This window comes from Gigantopelta aegis, unplaced genomic scaffold (assembly GCF_016097555.1).
Source record: "Gigantopelta aegis isolate Gae_Host unplaced genomic scaffold, Gae_host_genome ctg2123_pilon_pilon, whole genome shotgun sequence".
In the NCBI taxonomy this organism is placed as follows: Eukaryota; Metazoa; Mollusca; class Gastropoda; order Neomphalida; family Peltospiridae; genus Gigantopelta; species Gigantopelta aegis.
The window spans coordinates 71,879-91,575 of NW_024532852.1; the positions used below are offsets into that span (position 1 = coordinate 71,879).

The 19,697-nt window shown below is 34.9% G+C and overlaps 1 protein-coding gene across 1 annotated transcript; it reads left to right on the forward strand.

Annotated features, from left to right (window-relative positions):
* Positions 1-3,767: 3,767 nt before the first annotated feature.
* LOC121391338 (alkaline proteinase-like) lies at positions 3,768-13,938 on the forward strand (the record flags this gene model as incomplete). The annotated part of the gene is given in 4 exon segments (XM_041523000.1): positions 3,768-3,896; positions 13,103-13,385; positions 13,388-13,492; positions 13,702-13,938. Coding segments are annotated over 4 exon segments (754 nt in total), but the record flags the coding sequence as incomplete, so codon positions are not given.
* Between the last annotated feature and the right edge of the window lie 5,759 nt (positions 13,939-19,697).

The following is a 19,697-nucleotide window of genomic DNA, read 5'->3' on the forward strand; positions in this document are numbered from 1 at the left end:
ATATTCGTTTGACCACCTCTGCCAAAAGTGTCGCATCAGGCGTTGACACAAGTGCCAACAACGTAGAGTTGATAATGATCAATATTAATCAACATGATCTGGTACCGCTTCCAATGGTGGGTCAACAAGAAAGTGACTAGGTCCACTCCGTCACTCTCAGCTGGTATCAGGTTTCAATCTGCGCAAGTGTTGTTGTCAACTCTTGAAATGTCAGTTTGGTTTCTCCAATGACCTTCCTCAGATGTGTCTTTAGGCTATTAACTGCAGCCTCCCAGAGACCCCCAAAATGAAGTGTTCTTTCTGGAATGAATATCCACTCAACAGCAACAAGAAACAGAAATCAGCTATAACTTCATGATTTTTCCTCTCTTGCAGAAACTTTGTAAGTTCCTTCAGTTTTCTTGAGCTGCTCTGGTGAATTTAGTACCATGGTCGCTCCAAACTACGTTTGGTTTCCCACGTCAAGCCATGAACCATCAGAGACAAGGCTAGGAATACTTCAGTTGTTAAATCAGACACAGCTTTAATGTGAACTGCTTTAATCGACATTGATATGAAAACACAAATGTAGGCCTTTAGTATGGTGGGTTTGCGTACAGGAACACATTTTATCATAACAGGCAGGACCAGCATAGTCAACTCCTACAGTAGTAAACACATTGCCTAGGTAGGTATGTGTGATACTTTCTGCAGGCAGTTTTCCCATCTTCTGTACCTGTGTTTGGCTGCCTCTCTACGACACACAATGCAACCACGAGTAATGGATTGAACATATCTACGAACACTAATGATATAGATCTCCGATTCAGTGATGCACTCAACAACATGGGTCCAGCATGAAGCAGTCGGAGATGCTCGTGACAAATATATAGTCTAGTGTGTTGGTGTTTACCTGTAGAATCACAGGATACTATGAGCATAGGTCAAGTTGCAATCATCTGACGTCCAACTACATGTGGGAGGCCACTAGGGCCATTAAATGGGTTCAGTGAGTGAAGTTCCTCTAGCGTGGAATTTGTTTCCCCTTTGCTATCCCTCTTCAGTTCAACTTCAAAACAATCACTCTGTGAATACTTGATCCAGTAATTTTCGGCATGTCTCAGTTCCCGGATTGACAAACAATCTGTAGTGGTACTCTTCTTTTGACAATGATTGAAGAAACGAATCACCCATGCTGTATTCGCTTCAGATTGTGGAAATCAGAATAACGATTCAATGGGATGACAGGTGATAACATTTCACTAGTTGAATGATGACATATTTCTTCAGAACTGTCTTCATGTGTTGGATCATTATTACTCTCTCTCTTTGGCCATTTAGCAGGAGGCAATTTCAAACCAACCTGGGCCCTACCACAACATCTTATGATTCACAAGCATGGCTGGAAATAGTCCTCTAGATGCACAGTCAGCTAGGTTGTCAACCCATTCACATGATTCCATTTTTCAGGTGGGATAAGATCCATTATGATTGATATTTTGTTGCTGACGAACTGCTTGAATCGTCCGTCTAAGAAAATAGTGCTATCAGTCCACACAAATAGTGATGATAATGGGATCTCAAGAACTCCTTTGCATGATGGAGAACCTTGGCCAGTAGATGTGCTCCGCACAAATTCAGACATGGAATTGTCAACCGTTTGATTGGGGCAACTTTGGTCTTGGCCAGAACCAATGAAACATGTACTTTGCCTTTAGAGTTGGTCATACGTAGATAGACAACACTTGCAAATGCATTCTCAGAGGCATCACAAAATCCATGAAGCTGCAAGTCTTGGATCACAGCAGCTCTGGGAAAATTATATCAATTGACATGTTTCTGCGACAGAAGCTTAAGTTCTGTCCTCCAAGCATCCATTCTTCAACTGCAATAAGATCTTTGCTTTTACAATGGCAGGTGAAACCATCCTAGTATGTCAAAGGTTTTCCCAATATCAGAGACCAGTCCTCGCTTTGTGAGTTTATCACACTGAGGTAGCTGTTTATTGTCAATCAAAAATGATCCAGCTTAGAATGCCATTCAACACCCAGCGTCTTAGGTAACCTTGTGACTCTGTGATGAAGAGGATACTGTGTGAGTCTCTCAGTCAGGAGACAGACTCTCAATGACTGAGGCAATGTTGAATTCCACATTCTCAATAGAAATTCTCCTTTGGCAAATAGATCTTGTCACTGCTTCTGAAGTATAATGACTTCATCTTTGGAGCCAGCTCCGATCAAACTGTCATCTACGTAGAATGAATTGAATACGCTTCAACAGCTAATGGAAAATCAGAGGCGTGATCGATTGCATTCTGTTCTTACAGCCATGTAAGTTGCAAATGGAGACGCAGACACGCCAATGTTACCTGAGTCATATTCGGTATTCTGTATAGGTCGTTGGGATGGATTCACCATACAAACCTGTGGTAGTCAAGATCAGACTCTGGTTAGCTCTACAGCATGACACATTTGGCTGACATCTGTTGCCAAAGCAACTCTATGAGAACGAAACCTGAGCAAAACATCAATTAGTGGAGAATGCACCCTTGGGCCAACAAGTAACGTGTCATTCACCGCTCTGATCTTGGTGGTTGTACTCGAATCCCTTTGTACAATTTATATTTGGAGGTAGAATACTTTGATATGGTGATTTTTGTAAAGTCACTTTCAGGAACAGGTTCAGCGTTGACCATATCAAAGTACTCACGTATTACCATTGTTGAACTGACCAGACAGTCCCTTCGATGACAACAATCTTTCAAGGTATACAAACCTTCGTATTGCTTGGGATCTGGACTCTCCAATAGTGGATGCATTTACTTTTCATGGCAATGGAATGACAAATTGTCCACTCGGAGGAATGACTGTGCTGAGTTTGAAAATAATCAACTACCATGCGTTCCTTCTTTGACCAGCAAACTGAAATCTGCTTGATTGGGAGGTTCTTCAACTTCCCAAAATCTCTTCAGGATGTCAGCTGATGTGGGCTATGGTATGACACAACACTACTTCTGTGTTTGGGTGTCAGTTGCACCACCGATAATCCAACCAACTTTGGTTTCAATAGCTACGGAAGAATTAGGTGGACCGACCCCTGGCAGTAATAGATTTACACTGTCAAGTGTAGTGACCAGCTGGCAGACAGCTATGAAGCTTGTGAGTTTTTAGGATAGATAGCTTCCCGTCATGAAGCAAATCCTTGAACTTGTTACAATTGAATAAGAGGTGTCTTTCTGGTTTACACAGTACACACACTTGGATCTCAAAAGGTGTCGGTGTGGTAGCAAATGAAGTTACTGCTTACTGGATTGGAAATTTTTATGACCTCTCTCCTTTGATGGTTTCCTGTTCTCTGAACTAGAAGTTTCAGATGCTTGTGCACGAAGATTCATGAAGTCTAATAGATCCTGGTAGTGTGGCACACTGGTGCATCTTGACTATGCTTGCCATTCAAACATAGTCATGTGTTCAACTTGAGTTAACAACAAAGTGATGAATGGGCCTGAAGGCTCACAGTACATTGCCTTTAGTGCTCGAATATGTTGTTGCACACTATCATGCAGTTTGCGTAGTTCCTTACCATCACCATTCTTCAACGAAGGGGTTCTAATATCATACGCACATGGGTCTGGTAAATTAGTCCTTGTCGGTCATATTGAGATTTCAACTGTCAACAGCTTCAGAATAGCATTCATCAGATCGAGAAAGCCCTTCTATGGAATGTTTAGCTGGACCATCTCTCAGTGATTGTGAGGTAACAACTTTCTTGGAATCTGATAAGGTGATATGGTCATGAACAGATATGCAGAACTGGTCCTAAAACGTCTTCCAATTGAAGATATTAACATCAAAACTTGGGACATCCAAAGTTTGGTAGCTGCACCCATTCACGAGAAGAAGACGAAAGTAGATGTGGTAGAATGATTATGACTCTCTAAAAGACGTTTCACAGTTAACGAACAGCAAAACAACTGTTTTCTCAATTTCGTTTGGAAAGAGACGTGGTAGAATGATTATGACTCTCTAGAAGACATTTCAGACTTAACGAACAGCTAAGCAACTGTTACTCGATTTTTGATTTCTGACGAGACAATGTTTATCTTTGGCTCATCAGAACTTAAAATAGATTTACTGATATACTCTAGTTCACATTTGAACTGTTCAAACTGCTCATCATGCAAACAGATCATACAAACACATCAGTCTGAGCCAGTTCACCACAGCATTACTAACCTTAGTGAAACTTTTATACAAGTGTTCTAGTCTCCTCCAAGCCTGTTTTGTTATAGATAATGGCTTGATTTGGGTGAGGGATGTATCGACTAGCACATCTAGCCGAGTAGTGTAAATTGAAGACATAATCATAATGTTGGTCGAGAATAGTCTGTCAATGCTCCTGATCCACTTCTTCTTTAAGTAGATCTTTGATGGAAAATGGTGGTTCCTGAAGTCTGAATCCATGGACTCCAGCTTTTCCTTTAGTTTTTTCGACAGATCAGCATTCCCAGATCATCTTTCTTGCTTCAGCTTCCCCTATACTTTGGTGGGTCAGGCGTGTAATGGAGGCAGTGACACTCATCTCTCTTCTTTTGAGGGTGGACCGATCCGCCATCAAACTCACTAATACTAGAGGTTATTGAAACAATAATCGAGATTCAACAATAGGTATCGGTTCGGTGGACCAATGGAGGGGATTTCGTATATTCCCTTGATAGAACAGAATTTTTTACTTTATTTCAACAACAAAAACATGATGCTTTTTTTAAAACTAGAATAAGGTAATAATAAGGTGATAACTATAATAATTAACTTGACGTGTCCAATAGGAAATCTGCCATCAGTGTTCTTGCACATGCTCAGTTAGGTGATTTGGGAACAGAATAGTGGTTAACTTATCACTGTTTGGAAAGTCTGGTGTCTCAATATCTTACGCACCCAAACCTTGCCGTCCATAGTACTAAACTATAACTTATGTATATTATATAGCACAGCTTAGAGGTCTATCTGGTTTTATTAAACCTGTCAACCAAGGGAATGTTGTAAAGAAAAGATCATGCCTGAGGGCTATAGGCTAAAGGGTGTACCTTTATACAAAACTGCCAAGTGGATAGGCTTATATAACACATATTAGATTGATGAACTATGATATATATGATATCTGTCTCAAGAGATTCATACTAACTAGCTACTATCACTCCATAATATAGCATGTGGTTGTCTAGCAATAGTATTTTACTAGGCAATAGTTGGCAGGTTTGTAATGGCTTATGGACCCATCAAATATCATGACAATATAAAATATACGTATAATGTCATACACCTTTCGTGGCATGGGAGAGTAGAAGTGATGGTAGGGCTTAAAAGGTACTCAAAGCACATGTCAACTGTTTTTACCTATTAATTATCATAATGCCATGTATGCAGTTGTTTATGCATGATTCGTAATCTCTACTTGGTGTGATCTTTCTCAGAGTGTTGAAAATTGTGGCATTTGCATCTCTAGAACATTCTAAGCATCAAAGAAAGGTAATATTAAAGTATTTCAATCCAAAAAGGAAAAACAGTTATTTAGGACCTGATTGTGAGCATTGGACAAAGTTAATTATGATCCTCGAGCCACGAGAATCAATGATCGTATGCCATATTAATCTCCTATCCATAAAACACAGATCTGCATAGATCAATTTAAAAATATTTATAACAAAGAAAATAAGTGTGTGTACATACACAATCCTCACTATTTGTGTCCATATAAATATTCTACCATTAACCTGATGTTAGACATGTTATAAAATAGTTGTCAGTGCCAGATACTAGCCACTTAAAATTCTATTGTAAAGTATAGCAATTATTATTTGTAATGTTAAAATTATTTTATAGATTACATTACAAACTCTGAATGGACAATGTATTAGAAGAGATAAGACCCCACTACGAATGGGGGAAGTGGATGAACTGGATGAAACCATGCGACCATGTTGTGAGAGACTCTATTTTTCACTGATATCACAAGTCACTAAATACCTCTCAGGAAGTTACTACAGCAAAACAGTAAAACTAATTCTTGCCTCACCTCAGATGATCTAATTAGAAATCTGCAATTATGAAGTTCTCATCAGGCTTATGCAATACGGTGTTATCATTTATCTCCCTTGAAATATACAGTTAATCATTATCAGTCACTTAATTGAGTAAAAAGTCCTAATGACATACAAGTATTATTCCTAAAATATAATATCTTTTTTATTATTATCTATATACATGTAGATCAAATCAGTTCTACTCCCACAGTTGTTAAGATATGTTGATGTGTCATTGATGATCTACCTTTCCCTGGATAACATTAGATATCTTAAGAGGATCTCTATAAAAGTGATTATCAGTTACATACCAAATAGAACCAAAATAGTTATCTGGGGATTACTGGCTTAGACAGAGTTTGTGAGACATCAGGAAAAAACAGAACTATTGGAAGGAGGTGATCACTGCTGTTGACCAACAGTGGGCACAAGGACTTGCTGTAAAGATGTGGAAATAACAACATTATTGTTATGTTTTATCATGTAAGAGGACTGTACAATACAGCAATTATATTTTCTAGACTGTAATCACCACACTCTCATTAATGAAAGTTAAATTTGAAGCTTCTGTAGTATTCTGAAAAATCTATAATTGTCTGCTCGGTTTACAGTTTGAAAAGTCCAATGTTAGCATTCACAGCATTTCACTGATTTTGTGATTAAAATACAAAAGGCCTAGCCTAGCATTTCTTTGAACAATAAAAAAATCATATACAGTGAGAAAAATCCCACAGATTATAAAGTAAGGCATTAACATACAACAGCATTACTTTTGTTAAAACGTTAGTTGAGTGTGTGGTTTGCTGAGGTCCCATAGCTGTATCAATTTTGTGAATCTAAAACATAGAAGAGAATTATGGAAGCACGTGTGACTAAATTATACTTGTTGAGGCTCACATAAAATTATTGATTATGTGTCACATGATTGTACACATTTTTATGTAATACGTGTTAAGAAATCAAATTATGTATTTACAGGATTTTTATGTACCTGATTTACTCATTGACATTGAATACATTAGTGATTGTAAGTTATTTCTATGTATATATGTAACCAAATACAACATAAATCACACAGAAAATATATAAAATCATAATTTTGATAGTAGACTTGAAGGGCTTTCACTCTTTTAATACAAATGAACATTTCAAGAGGAATGATGATAGTTGTTGATTTGTATTGAAGCTCCAGACTTTTCATCATCTTGTGGGTAGTTCCGGACTGATTAGTTCATGAGGACATCATTTCCTATTTAATCAATTTATAACAATTTATTTATATTTGCATTCTGTAATTGCTTTGCAAAAATACTGACTTTATAATAAAATACAGACTAGAGATACAAAGAGTGTATACTTAGCAGGGGTATCTGTGGATGATTATATGGCTAGAAAAATTAGCTGAAGCAGGTTATTATCGTTATACCAGATCTTCCTTTTTGGTTTCTGGATAAACTAAGCTTATTAATATGTATAATCTGATATTTTCAAAGACATTTATTACGGAAAGAATATTTTGTTGGAGGTATTTGGGAGTATACAACCTTATAATCAAATACCATGAGTATTGTCATTAGTTAGATCAAAGTTACAGACCACGAAGGAAATTAGGTGGGAACTTATAGCATTCCACAATTAATGTGTTGTCTAGCATTCAACCGATATGTTAATCTATGTTTATAATAACGTATTAATGTGTTTATAATAATGTTTTGTCATATTACAACCTACAACTTTTAACACCTTTCATAGACTATGGGTGGTGTACATTATAAATCATGTAAAATGTCCAGAACTATATCTGTCAATGGTTATTGACAGTCTTTTGTGTTTATTAACAAATGTAAAGTATTGATACAATTGATCTTCAATAGAACACGTGGGCAGTACGGTATAGTCAGTTAGGGAGGGGCTGGCTAGACTAGTACTTGTAGTAACTTAGTAATAATTTTGGCTATTGTAAACCTCTTGAAAATTTTGGAAGAAAACTATGAAATATAACAATTAATTAGGTTATGAGTTTGTGATGATTTTAATAGTATTTTGTTTTGTCATATGAAAAATAAACTATAAAATCTTAAACATTTAATTGTAATCTTATAATCAGTTAAGAGATTGTATAACAGTAGAACGTTGTCCCGATACAACGTTATCATATGGGACACAGTCTAGACTTTGATGTGTAGGCATTATGTAAATATTTGTGTGGGTAGATACAAAGAAACAAAGAATTAAGCATTAAAGTATGAAAGTTTTTATATAAGATATATTCAAGACTACAGGGAACAGGTTTTAACTTTGTAATCATTTACTGGCATACCTATATATATATTAGATCATGCAGATGAAAAGAGACTTATATGAGTTACTCAATTCTCAAGACATCTCTAACCAGGTAGTTACATAAAAAGGAAACTCTTACAAGGAAGTAAGGAGACAACTCCAGTGATAAAATCTGTTTACTTATGTATAATAATATATATAATTATATTACAATACAATAGTTAATTCAATATTGCCAACATTAAAATGTATTTATTATAATGTATTGGCACAGTTATGTGTTGCCATGGTGATATATGATGAGTACAATTCTTCATTAACTTGATATCTCTTGTCGCTAACAGGACTACACCAATGCAGTGATCCCCTAATGTGAAAATTACAACCAATTCATAACAATGTCGAATATCATTCATTATTTATGTCACCACATCTACGTTCAAAGTGGGATTCATCATCTATCCAATCTCTATCTATTCATCATTATCTTTACATTATCCATTCATCCATTTCTCCATGCATTTCTTTATAACTCCATCCCTTCAACATGTGGGCAAGCAAGCTCAATTAAGACAAGACATTGACACTTCTATAACATCCAACGTAAACAATAACATTCTATAGAATTCAATTATTTATTAGCAATACCCACGTGCCAAGCTTGTAAAACAGGAGCTGGACACCACACAATACAATAAGAAATTAACAGTCTCCAATTACAATCAACAATCGATAAAGAAGCTTTGACCTTACCGACGATATGACTGGAATCTAGGCGTGGGTAGGTAGTAGAACATTGGTATAAACTTGTTAATATTTTGATGGCCATTCTTTAGGTATCTTTATTTTCAATATACTCAATATTGGATGGTGTACCTAAAGATATCAAAGTTTTAAGAGAAGAAAGGAGTTAATTTAGGGTGGAGAGGTTAAGTAATTCTGAGCAGCTTTGATGTCCGATTGTGACCCTCTCTTACTATAATCATATAATTGACATTGTAAGAGGAGTAGGTCCATAATTGGTTAAGTTAAAAAGAAAACTGTTAACAAGAGAAAACGATATTGGACAGCTGTTTGGATATAGTGAAACATTCTTTATAAATCAGGAATGCCACTTAAACATGTCAGTAATCTCTAAAATGGTATAAGTATACATGGGATTTAACAACCTACAAACATGTTAAAAATGACTACTATTTCTAGAAATAGAGGAGATCTTTCAAAAATATCTACTTTGGTGTTATCACTAATAATCACGAGCTGTCCATGACTACAATTGGGGCAAACATATTATCACTATATTACATTATACCAACACAACTAACATACGACTAGATTCAATGGGATTATAGGGAGGCAATACCACATTGTGTAAAGATGTTACAAACTCGTTACTACACAAACACAATAGTCGCACTCGGAAAGTTTAGGTGTGTAAGTGGTCATTATAAATACGAGCGTTTATTTATTAGTTTTAAACTCACTCCAACACAAGATTACTGTCACCATTTTATAATAAACTTATATATTAATTAATTTAAATAATATGTCGTTAATATCAATGAATAAACAACAAGAATGTCTAGGAATAGTAACAAAATGATTACACTCCCTAAAAATAAATTTATAAAGCAAATTACAATAAGTCTGTCTATTATAAGCAATAGAATCTAATGAAGTGATACAATAGGATAATTTTAATGTGACAAAAATTAAGTCCATAACATTTCAATGAATATACTTACTAGTAGTATGGTATTTTATTGAGCTGCTGACTAATAGCCAATGGATTGAGTGGATTTAAAAGTTAACAAGAGAGATCGCATGTTAATTGAGATCCTCTTGTATCCCTTAGAGCACAAGATCTGAAAGACAAAATGTTAATTTGAGTAATTAAGGAATTTAAAAGGAAAAACACACTAATTTAAAGATAATACATAGGCCTTAGGAGATTTGTGTTTAACTTTAAGATCACAATATAATAACAACAAAATGGGACATGATGACCCAATTAACAATGTGTTGACTGGAATTGCTATAGACTAGGATAAAATTGATTATAGTAAATTTTTGCCTACAAAGTTGGACTTATGTTTCATGCGAGTCATTTTAAAGACAAAAGTTAGAAGTTTGATGAATGCCGTAAGCTATTTAAGAATAAAATGACATTATGAGACCTATGGGGTCAGAGGACAGGAGCTGAAGGATAAACACATAATTTGACCATAAGGGTGGAGGAAATGCTGAGATAGGGAAATTATTTCTACAGTCTCATCAGAGACCATACGGCGGTAAGAGAGTGAGCTTAAGGGTAAACATAATATTTCTAAGTCTCACATAGACAAGTTTTTAGGGGTATAGTGAGCGCGAAGGATATCCATTATAGTATTGGACCATATGGGTGCGAGTAGAGCTGATGATAAACATAATTCTAATTTCATCAGGGGGACATATGGGTAGAGGCTTGATACGAAGGATAAATCCTATTATGGACGATGACCGGGTTAGAGGAGAGCTGAGGATAAACACATTATTCTGAACCTCTTAGACTTCAGGTGAACAAAAAAAATCAATAATAGGTCACTTTAATATTAGTCACACAAAAATAAAGTATATATAATATTATGTACTTGTATATTATTTAGACAGTCCTCAATGTTTGCCGTCAATATAAACTCCATCAATACACAATGTAATATAAATTCATTATTATTGACTGTAATAGGAATAGAGTCAAAAGGAGAATAGACAAATAACTGTAATTAGAATGTAATATAATATTGTTATAATGTTAGACATGCTACATACCAGGATAGAGGGCTACAACTTACCCTTTTTAAAACAGGTCCCTTGATGACAACACCACCTTTGACCACCATTGGTAACTGACTTGGTTTGACTCCAATTGATAGCCACAAGTTTTAAAAGATTGTCTTATTTGCTTGGAATTTTTTGATAAGTTGTAATTCTGCTTGTTTTTGCTGAGTTTATGAAAGGACTTATGAGTCATGGAAAGAAGGGTGTGGTCTAATTCAGTAAGTATTATTAACAGTTGTTTCAAAGCTAAGTATTGTTTTTTGTTGAGAGTTTCTCTATCAATTTTTTGAACAGATCTAACATAGACGAAGCAGGTCAGACACTTTTATGAGCCCCACCCATTCTACCCTTGTAGTCCAATTAAGTGCCCATCCATGGAAGCAAATCGATGTCGATAATTCTTCCAGCTCATTCCAATGAAAACTCACTAAACTATTTGAAGTTGTACTACACTCATTCCCACACCCTTTGTGGTAAACTAACCAGCGTGGTGGGTGCCAAATGTACATTATGCAACATGATGATGATGTCATTTATTAAATTAATCAGTGTGTATATAAACACTGCAACCTCCAGTCCTAACCAGTAACTATCAACTAAACGCTGCAGGTCAGTGGAAGTTTACTGCTAAAGACTATCAACTCACGTTACTTCACAAAGTATGTATGCAAAGCAATGTCGCCTAGTTCTATTTATCTTATTTCTATTTTTATTGCAGGCATGATGAATTCTGTTATAAAAACTCTCTATTTGTTTTTTTGTTTGCTTTTCATAGTTGGTGACTCTCAAAATTCAAAAGATATTTCGTGCTAAAAGAAATATCAGAGTGAAGAGTGTATACTTTGTGCATATGAAATCCTCTGTCACTACTGCAAAAAATACATGACTATGTCTCTGACCTAATTCAACTTCAGAAGAAACATTCGATCTATACCTGGATTTAAGATTGAGTTGCATGCCATTGTACAAAGAAGTTGCATACGGATTTCAGCTAAGCTGTCTAAAGGTTGATTTACAAAAAAGGTCAGCAAAAGTTGTAAATTGTATTACAAGATGTACAGGATTATTTTAATTGATTGTTACTAATTGACTTTACACTTTGTCACTTAAACCATTAGTTTAAAAGAGTTAACAAAGAAAATAGCTAATGGTTAATAGCTTTGACATTTATTTGAATCAATATGCATGTGCTATAAAATATGATTTTGTATGTCATGCAGCAGCTTACTGCAGCTGGTGCTGTGGTTATCGAGAAATTAACTTTGTATGTAAACTCTGTCATGCAAAAATGGTTAGATAAAAGAAGGAGACAGAGAAATAACTGGTACTTTTGTTTATGAAATAAGTGCTTTAAAAAGGAATTACAATATCAGCTCCATATGCCACTTGTGGTCTGTGGTTGTTAACAGTTAGCATAGCAACCATTTGTAAAAGGATTCCAAATAGTATCTACCATAGAACATGACACAAATTAGTAAAAAAGTGAATATTTTATGTCACTAGATCCAATTGGCTGTGCTTGAACTACATGTGAAGTATATAGCATGTTAATCACTAGTAATATAAGAGATGTATTTTCTGAGCCAATTTCTCATAAAATCTCATCTCTCAAATGTCATCTGACAATAAATGACAATTAATTGTGTTTACTGCTTACATCCAAAGTCACTTCTTTACCAAAAACGTTTAAAAGTGTGCTGTATCTTTGAGTTAGTGGGTCTGTAAACTAAAATATTTTGTTTATTGATAAATATTATTGTGGAAGCATCATGTTAATGATCTCATTAGAAATGTGTTATGGTCTAGTTCAAATTCCATTGATAGTTAATGGACAATATAATTCCTATAGAGAGTGCTATCTACTAACAATCTTTCTTCTCATGTATATGTCATAATATTACATAACACATTTACTGACACACTGTTTATTTTTATCTTTAGATAATTGACAGTGATGAAGTGGACTCAGTCAATGAAGAGTCATTACATGTAAAGCTTGGAAGTAAGATTAATACGTCTATGGGGTCTGGATCGTCGTCTGGATGGCAAGACCTTACAACAGCCGATATCAAAGACCTTGCAAAATTAACAGGCAAGGGAGTTGATGTCTATGTATTAGACTCTGGCATATGGTATACTCACAATGAGTTTGAGGGGAGAGCTATGTCCCCTGGATGTGATCCTGTTGACCAGTTATTTGGGACAAATCGTAGTGGGTTGGATTGTATGGACATGGTACGCATGTTGCTGGAACCATTGGAGGAAAGACCTTTGGTGTAGCTAAGGAAGCAACAATATTTAGTGTCCGAGTACTTGATTGTACTAACTTAGGTACAGCTAACACTATTGTGTTAGGAGCTGAATGTGTTATTAAAAAAGCAATGAAGAGAAAGAGACCATCAGTTGTTAATGTTTCCATATATGGAGAAAAAAACTTGATTGTTAAAAGAGCTTTAGATGTTTTAATGCGAAAAGGAATTAGTGGTTATTAGTATAGCTGGCAACAATGAAAACAATCCTCGAGATTCTTGTTAAGGTAGCTCCTGGTTCTATTCATGGTGTAATCACTGCATCTGCCATAGAAAATGATAAACCATTTGTTTATTCAAATGCTGGAGTTTGTGTGGATTTGTATGCACCTGGTTCTGATATTCAAAGTGCTGCTCACATCTTGATATCTGTCGCTCTACAAGAAGTGGTTCATCAATGGCTGCTCTCATGTAACTGGAGCCATAGCATTGCTCTTAGAGAAGTGTCCAACTATAACTCCATGGAGAGTACGTCATCTTCTGCTGTCACAAATGGTACAACCTAATAAATTGGATTTTTCAGTTTTACCTTCAAGATTTCGACAAACTACTCCAAATCTTTTACTACATACTTCATCTCTTCCATGCAATCTGCAGTGTTTAATTATAAGTGATGTGTTAATGTATGTAATATTGTAATAGTAAAAAAATACATTTGTGTTGAAATAATTCATTATAAGCGCCATCACTAAAGGGAAGATAAATGAAAAGCTCAGCAAGAGGTGGTGTAAAGGGTATGTACCTACTTCCTCAATGAAATTGCTTATAAAGCATTCACAATGATAGATATAATGCAAAAACACAACATTTAAAAGCTATTATATAAACTACAACAATTAGTAAAAATAATAAAAATGTCATGCAAATATTGTATATTTTTGAAGAAACAGCAAGCATTTAGCATGTCCATGTTCCTATAATTAAATTATATGAATTAACTAAAATACTTTTAAGTAGAAATATAAAAACAAAGACAGCCTATGTTTATAATAAGCAGTATACATCAGTTGACGATAATAAGTACAAGTACTTATTACTGGTCACAACCTCTAATGGACTGAAGCTTTTTTTAAATCTTTATTAGATTAAAAGTTGATTATATTATAAATTATATTCACAAATCAATCAATAAAACATCATTGTCCCTGTCCTATACTACTGTTATGGATGTTTCATAGTAGTGACATCCACTTTCACTTTGATGAACACTGTATCTTCAACTATAAAGCCTCCTTGCATTAGTTCATTTAATGACACAAAACGAGGGAACCAGATGCCACATTCATGTTCAGATTTGGGCTTCTGGAAAGAGCTGCTTAAAGGATCTGGTTGAAATATATCAATGATATCACGACCTCCACATTGGTTAATTAATTTTGAATGTTACTTTGTGAGTAAATGGCCCATTGTAAGATGTTATCAAATTCTCCTTTCATTACGACAAAGAACAATGACATGTGAGTGCCTTTACCAATACCATCTCCAAGAATGTAAAGACGTAGACACATTTTGTTAACCATAGCGACTAGAATAAATGGAAGACTAAATATTGAGGTGTATTTGCCGGTTCTTGCATCTTCCATTCGTTGAGAAAACTGAGGTATTTTCCAAACATTGTACCATCATAATTGCTGTTTCTCCATTAGAGACAAACGAAAGTCTCTATCCTCATTTTCAGAACTTTTGGTTGAATTGTTGATTCTAAATTATTCACTTTGTCTTGGAGTGCGTAGATTACACTGTCTTTCTCAGAAAGATGTTTATGTAACTGGTCCACTTCATATTTTGTTGCAATAGACTGTGCTAATTTATCTAATCCAGGCACATTAGCTGAGGCCATTTCCATTGAGTATGGTTGTAATCAGGATCATGCGTTATAGCCTCCATCTGATTGGATCATTTGAAAATTATTTTAGCAGTAGCTCACGTGTAGTTGATGTAGATAGTGAAGACCCAGTACCATCCTTTTCAACTTCATTGCTATTTGTTTTTTATGTGAGGTGAGATTTGAGATTAGAGAGGAAAGAAGCAATTAGCAATAAGTGAGAAATGATACCACTAGGAGTTGATAAATGTTTTTGAACAAATTTGTCACGAACACCTCTAGTCATCTAAAGAGATACAATATAAACAAAGTACATATATAGTATATATTATGACTTACTTCTTTCTTTTCAGAACAGCCTATATCTTTAAAAGGACAGTGAGTAATAGCTTCAGGACATAAGTCAACATGACTGGTGTATACTAAAGAGATAGTGAATATACAGTAAAAAATAGAAATGCGATGAGTGTGCATTATGTAAAACACACTGATGTGTTGATAACTTGTGAATATCTATGTCATACCTTAGGCTATTGATATGGCTTCAATATTAAGCTTGTGATGCATAAACAACTTGTGTCAGTATTTTCCTAATTTATCTACATGTTATTCATGTTACTAATTTTTAAGTAAACAATTATTATGTTTCTATTATTAATGCTGCTATTTCTTAAATAAACAATTACAGTTCTAATAACTAGGGTTAGAAACCTTTTAATTGTTCCATTAATGTAATTTATAGCTTAATTTATGGGGCTTGTAAGCTTGGAAAATATTGATTGGGTTCTGTAAATATTTTTGTCAACATACCTCAGCAGGTGACATGTAGTCTTTACAATGAGGGCACGCATTCATCTCATAAACACACATTTTTAAATGATCTCCTAATTGTCCCCAATAAACCAGACCAATCACAGCCATGTTTACGGTTTTTACAGATGACAGGGAAAACGATTGATCTCTTTACGAATAAATCTATCTGGAAAAAACTAGAAAAGAAAAAGATGATATAAAATCACATGACGTTGGTCATAACTTGTCTTACTGGCTTTCCATCTTCATCAGTTAATTCCTCACTACCTTCAAGTCTTGGACAAGTTGGTTAGGACTATGAAAAGATCAACAATTACTTTATTCATCAAGTTAACTATAAGTACTTCTTCTCAAACACATTTCTTCAGCACATCCTTGACATAACCAATGGCCACAACTCGTTTGGACAGCATCACGTAGAATATATTGACATTTTGGACATTGATATTTTTCTAGTTCCTCCCTGTTATTGTCAATAAACAAACAGAAGAATTGATTAAACGTAGACATTAACCAGAAATCGAATAGGTATACTCTTATCGCTTCGTTTTATACTTTTTTTAAAATGCTGACTATTTGATTACAAGAGCAGCAGTGTTGAATAAACTTGCAGTGTTGCTGATACAGAGGGGGAATTTCCCTAGTTACATACTCTGCTTTGATTTATGCTACTACAATCGCCTCCTCTGAACTCAATTTGCTATACAAACTGGATGATAGGTGATCCAAATATTATAATTTAGTTATTTTGCCTTAACTGCAAACTGCTACAAATTGGATGATACGATAAAGGGTAGAATTACGATATAATTGATTTTGTATCCAAGTTCCTAAAGACACTAAAACAATACCTATTAAACATACCATTACATAGGACAAATAAATTCAAATGCATACAAGAAACTAAAGTTGGTCCCTGCAAAGTCAGAAATTGCAGGACAATAATATTCTCTTGTGGTTTTGGGTGACTTTACTATTACTCATGTTTTTAGTCTTGGTTTATTTTGTTTTATATGGGCAGTTCGCTGGAATCGCAAAGGAAAAGGGATGATTCTAAAGTATTAAATGTTCAAGTTAATTTAGAGAAACATTGATTGATATTTGATCAACAAGACCAGCCGTGCAATGAGAACAAACCAACCAGTTAGATAACTGTTTCTGATTATTTTATTGTTATTGAATCAGTATCAGACCATAGTTTTTGTATAGCTATTTAGCCACAAAAATTTTCCTTTCGATGTTGTGTTCTTTGTATATAGTTGTTGAATTAAATATATTATGTTCATTTATTTTAGAACATATGTATTAATTATTGTCAAAAAAAAAAAAAAAAAAAAAAAAAAAAAACATAACTTACACATATACATTCAAGAGCACAATTGGCCTTTTATCTAAAATTAAGTAAGAAAGTTTGTCAGTCATGCATGTATTGGACAATTCAATTTGTAGACTAAGGATTGTATTGTATTTTGGCTTGCATGAGCTCTATTATAATTTGAATAGTCATACATATATAGCAACTACATATGTATACAAAACTGAAATGTTTGTATATATATATATATATATATTATATATATAATATCCATATATATAGTATAATATGATAGAATTATATTAATAATATTTTATAGAAGCCCTACTTCCGCATTCCATTGTGTTTGGACGCACTGCTTTCCCACCCCTTAAGTGATTCTTAAAGTTTGGGTAGGCTAATATGCTATATCGCTGATGTCCTCTCCTCCTTCTCTCATTAGTCGGACAATTCTCGTGGTGGGCGGTGCTTAAGACGAAAAATGTCAACTGTAGGTCAAAATTTCGACATGCAAGAGGAAAGCATTGACTTGGGAAGACTTCACGACAACAGCAAAAGCAAGAAATCATGTTGGTCTCGCGTACATCAGGGAATTAAAGTCTCGTAGGTTGACTTTACCGACAATGCTGTTAGCACTCTACATATTGTCCTTATTATCATGTGCTTGATATTCTTACAGAGCATATTATATCGTTTAGTAAGTCCACTAGATAGCACATGCTTTTCGACTGATTTACAACTTAATAACAAGTCGTGATGGTCTTGTTGTGGCGAATGTCTTACAGTACTTATTTCTTTACTTGGCCTATCCATTAACAGGATGGTTAGCTGATACCAGATTAGGCAAGAGGAAGAGTGATCTTTCTGAGTGTATGTTTTTGTTGGTTTGGAATGTTTATTGCCAGTTTCAGCTTTTGTATCCAATATGGAATGTGTTGGCAGTAGCAGTATCTATTGCTAAATATGTATATCTGGAGTAGGCTCTTGTATTGATGACATTAGGGACTGCTGGCTGATTTAGCTAATGTTCTACCATATGGCACTGGACTTACTGGTGTCTGAGTCAAATACCAAGATTCTTGCTTTCATACATTGGAATACATGGAGTATTTTTATTGGTAGCAGTTACAACTATGGTGCTCTTATTGCAACAACAGCTCTAAGAAATCCTAACCTCATGATGTTGTCTAGTTTGTCCACATTTATATTGTTGTCTATTGCTGTTAGTTTAAACGTAGGTCTTTGCTAGGTAGTTTACAAAGCATACAGTTAAACGTAACCCATAATTCATATTCAATTGTTTTAATGTATTGGCTTATGCTACAAAGAATAAAGTACCCTAAGCAAAGAAGTGCTTTCACTTATGCTGAACAAACAAAAGCAACTCGACTTGATTATGCCAAACACAAATATGGTGGACCATATACATTGGAGACAGTGGAAGATGTCAAAACCTTTCTACGTATTCTAACTATACTGATAAGCACTGTTTTGGCTTTTATTTGGCTTATCCTTCTTGTTCGAGACTTCATGCCTAACTATCATGAACCAATTTAAGGATGGAGCTACTGCATTACATGGATATGGTTCATATCTTTTGTGGGCAAGTACTAGATGTATACCTATCTGGGATACTTGTCCCATTATTCAAACTATCTTTTACCTTTGTTCCCAAAGTTAGAAGTTCTTTGTTATGAATCCGTTTGAGAGGGCTGGTAATAAAATCACATCTTGTTGCTGATCAGTGTAATGTCATTGTTTGTTATAAGTACTGTTGGATATCTCACTGATGTAGAAGCCGGTACCCTGCTATACACTTGGATGGATAGGTGATCCAACTATTAGGCATTTAGTTACTCTGCTTTTAACTGCAGGGCACACTGCTGGCAATTTCTGTTTCTTTTTGCCGATACAGACTTTAGTTTCTTGTATGCATTTGAATTTATTTGTAGTCAGCCCATTCTGATATGAATGGTATGTTAAATGGGATTGTTCTGGTGTCTTCGAGGATACTTTGAATGCCAAATCAATTATTTCCTAACGCAACTCTGGCCTTTAATCATACCATCCAATACTTGGGACAATGTTCTCTTGTGGTTTTTGGTGACTTTCTACCATCATAATTTGGTAATATTGGTTTATTTGTTTTATATGGGGCTGTTCGCTGTATCACAAAAGAGAAAGAGAGACTCGAAGCATTCAATTTTTCAAGTTAATTTAGAGAACACGAAGAACAAGCCAACCATTGATTGTGATATTTTTGTATTGAAAAGA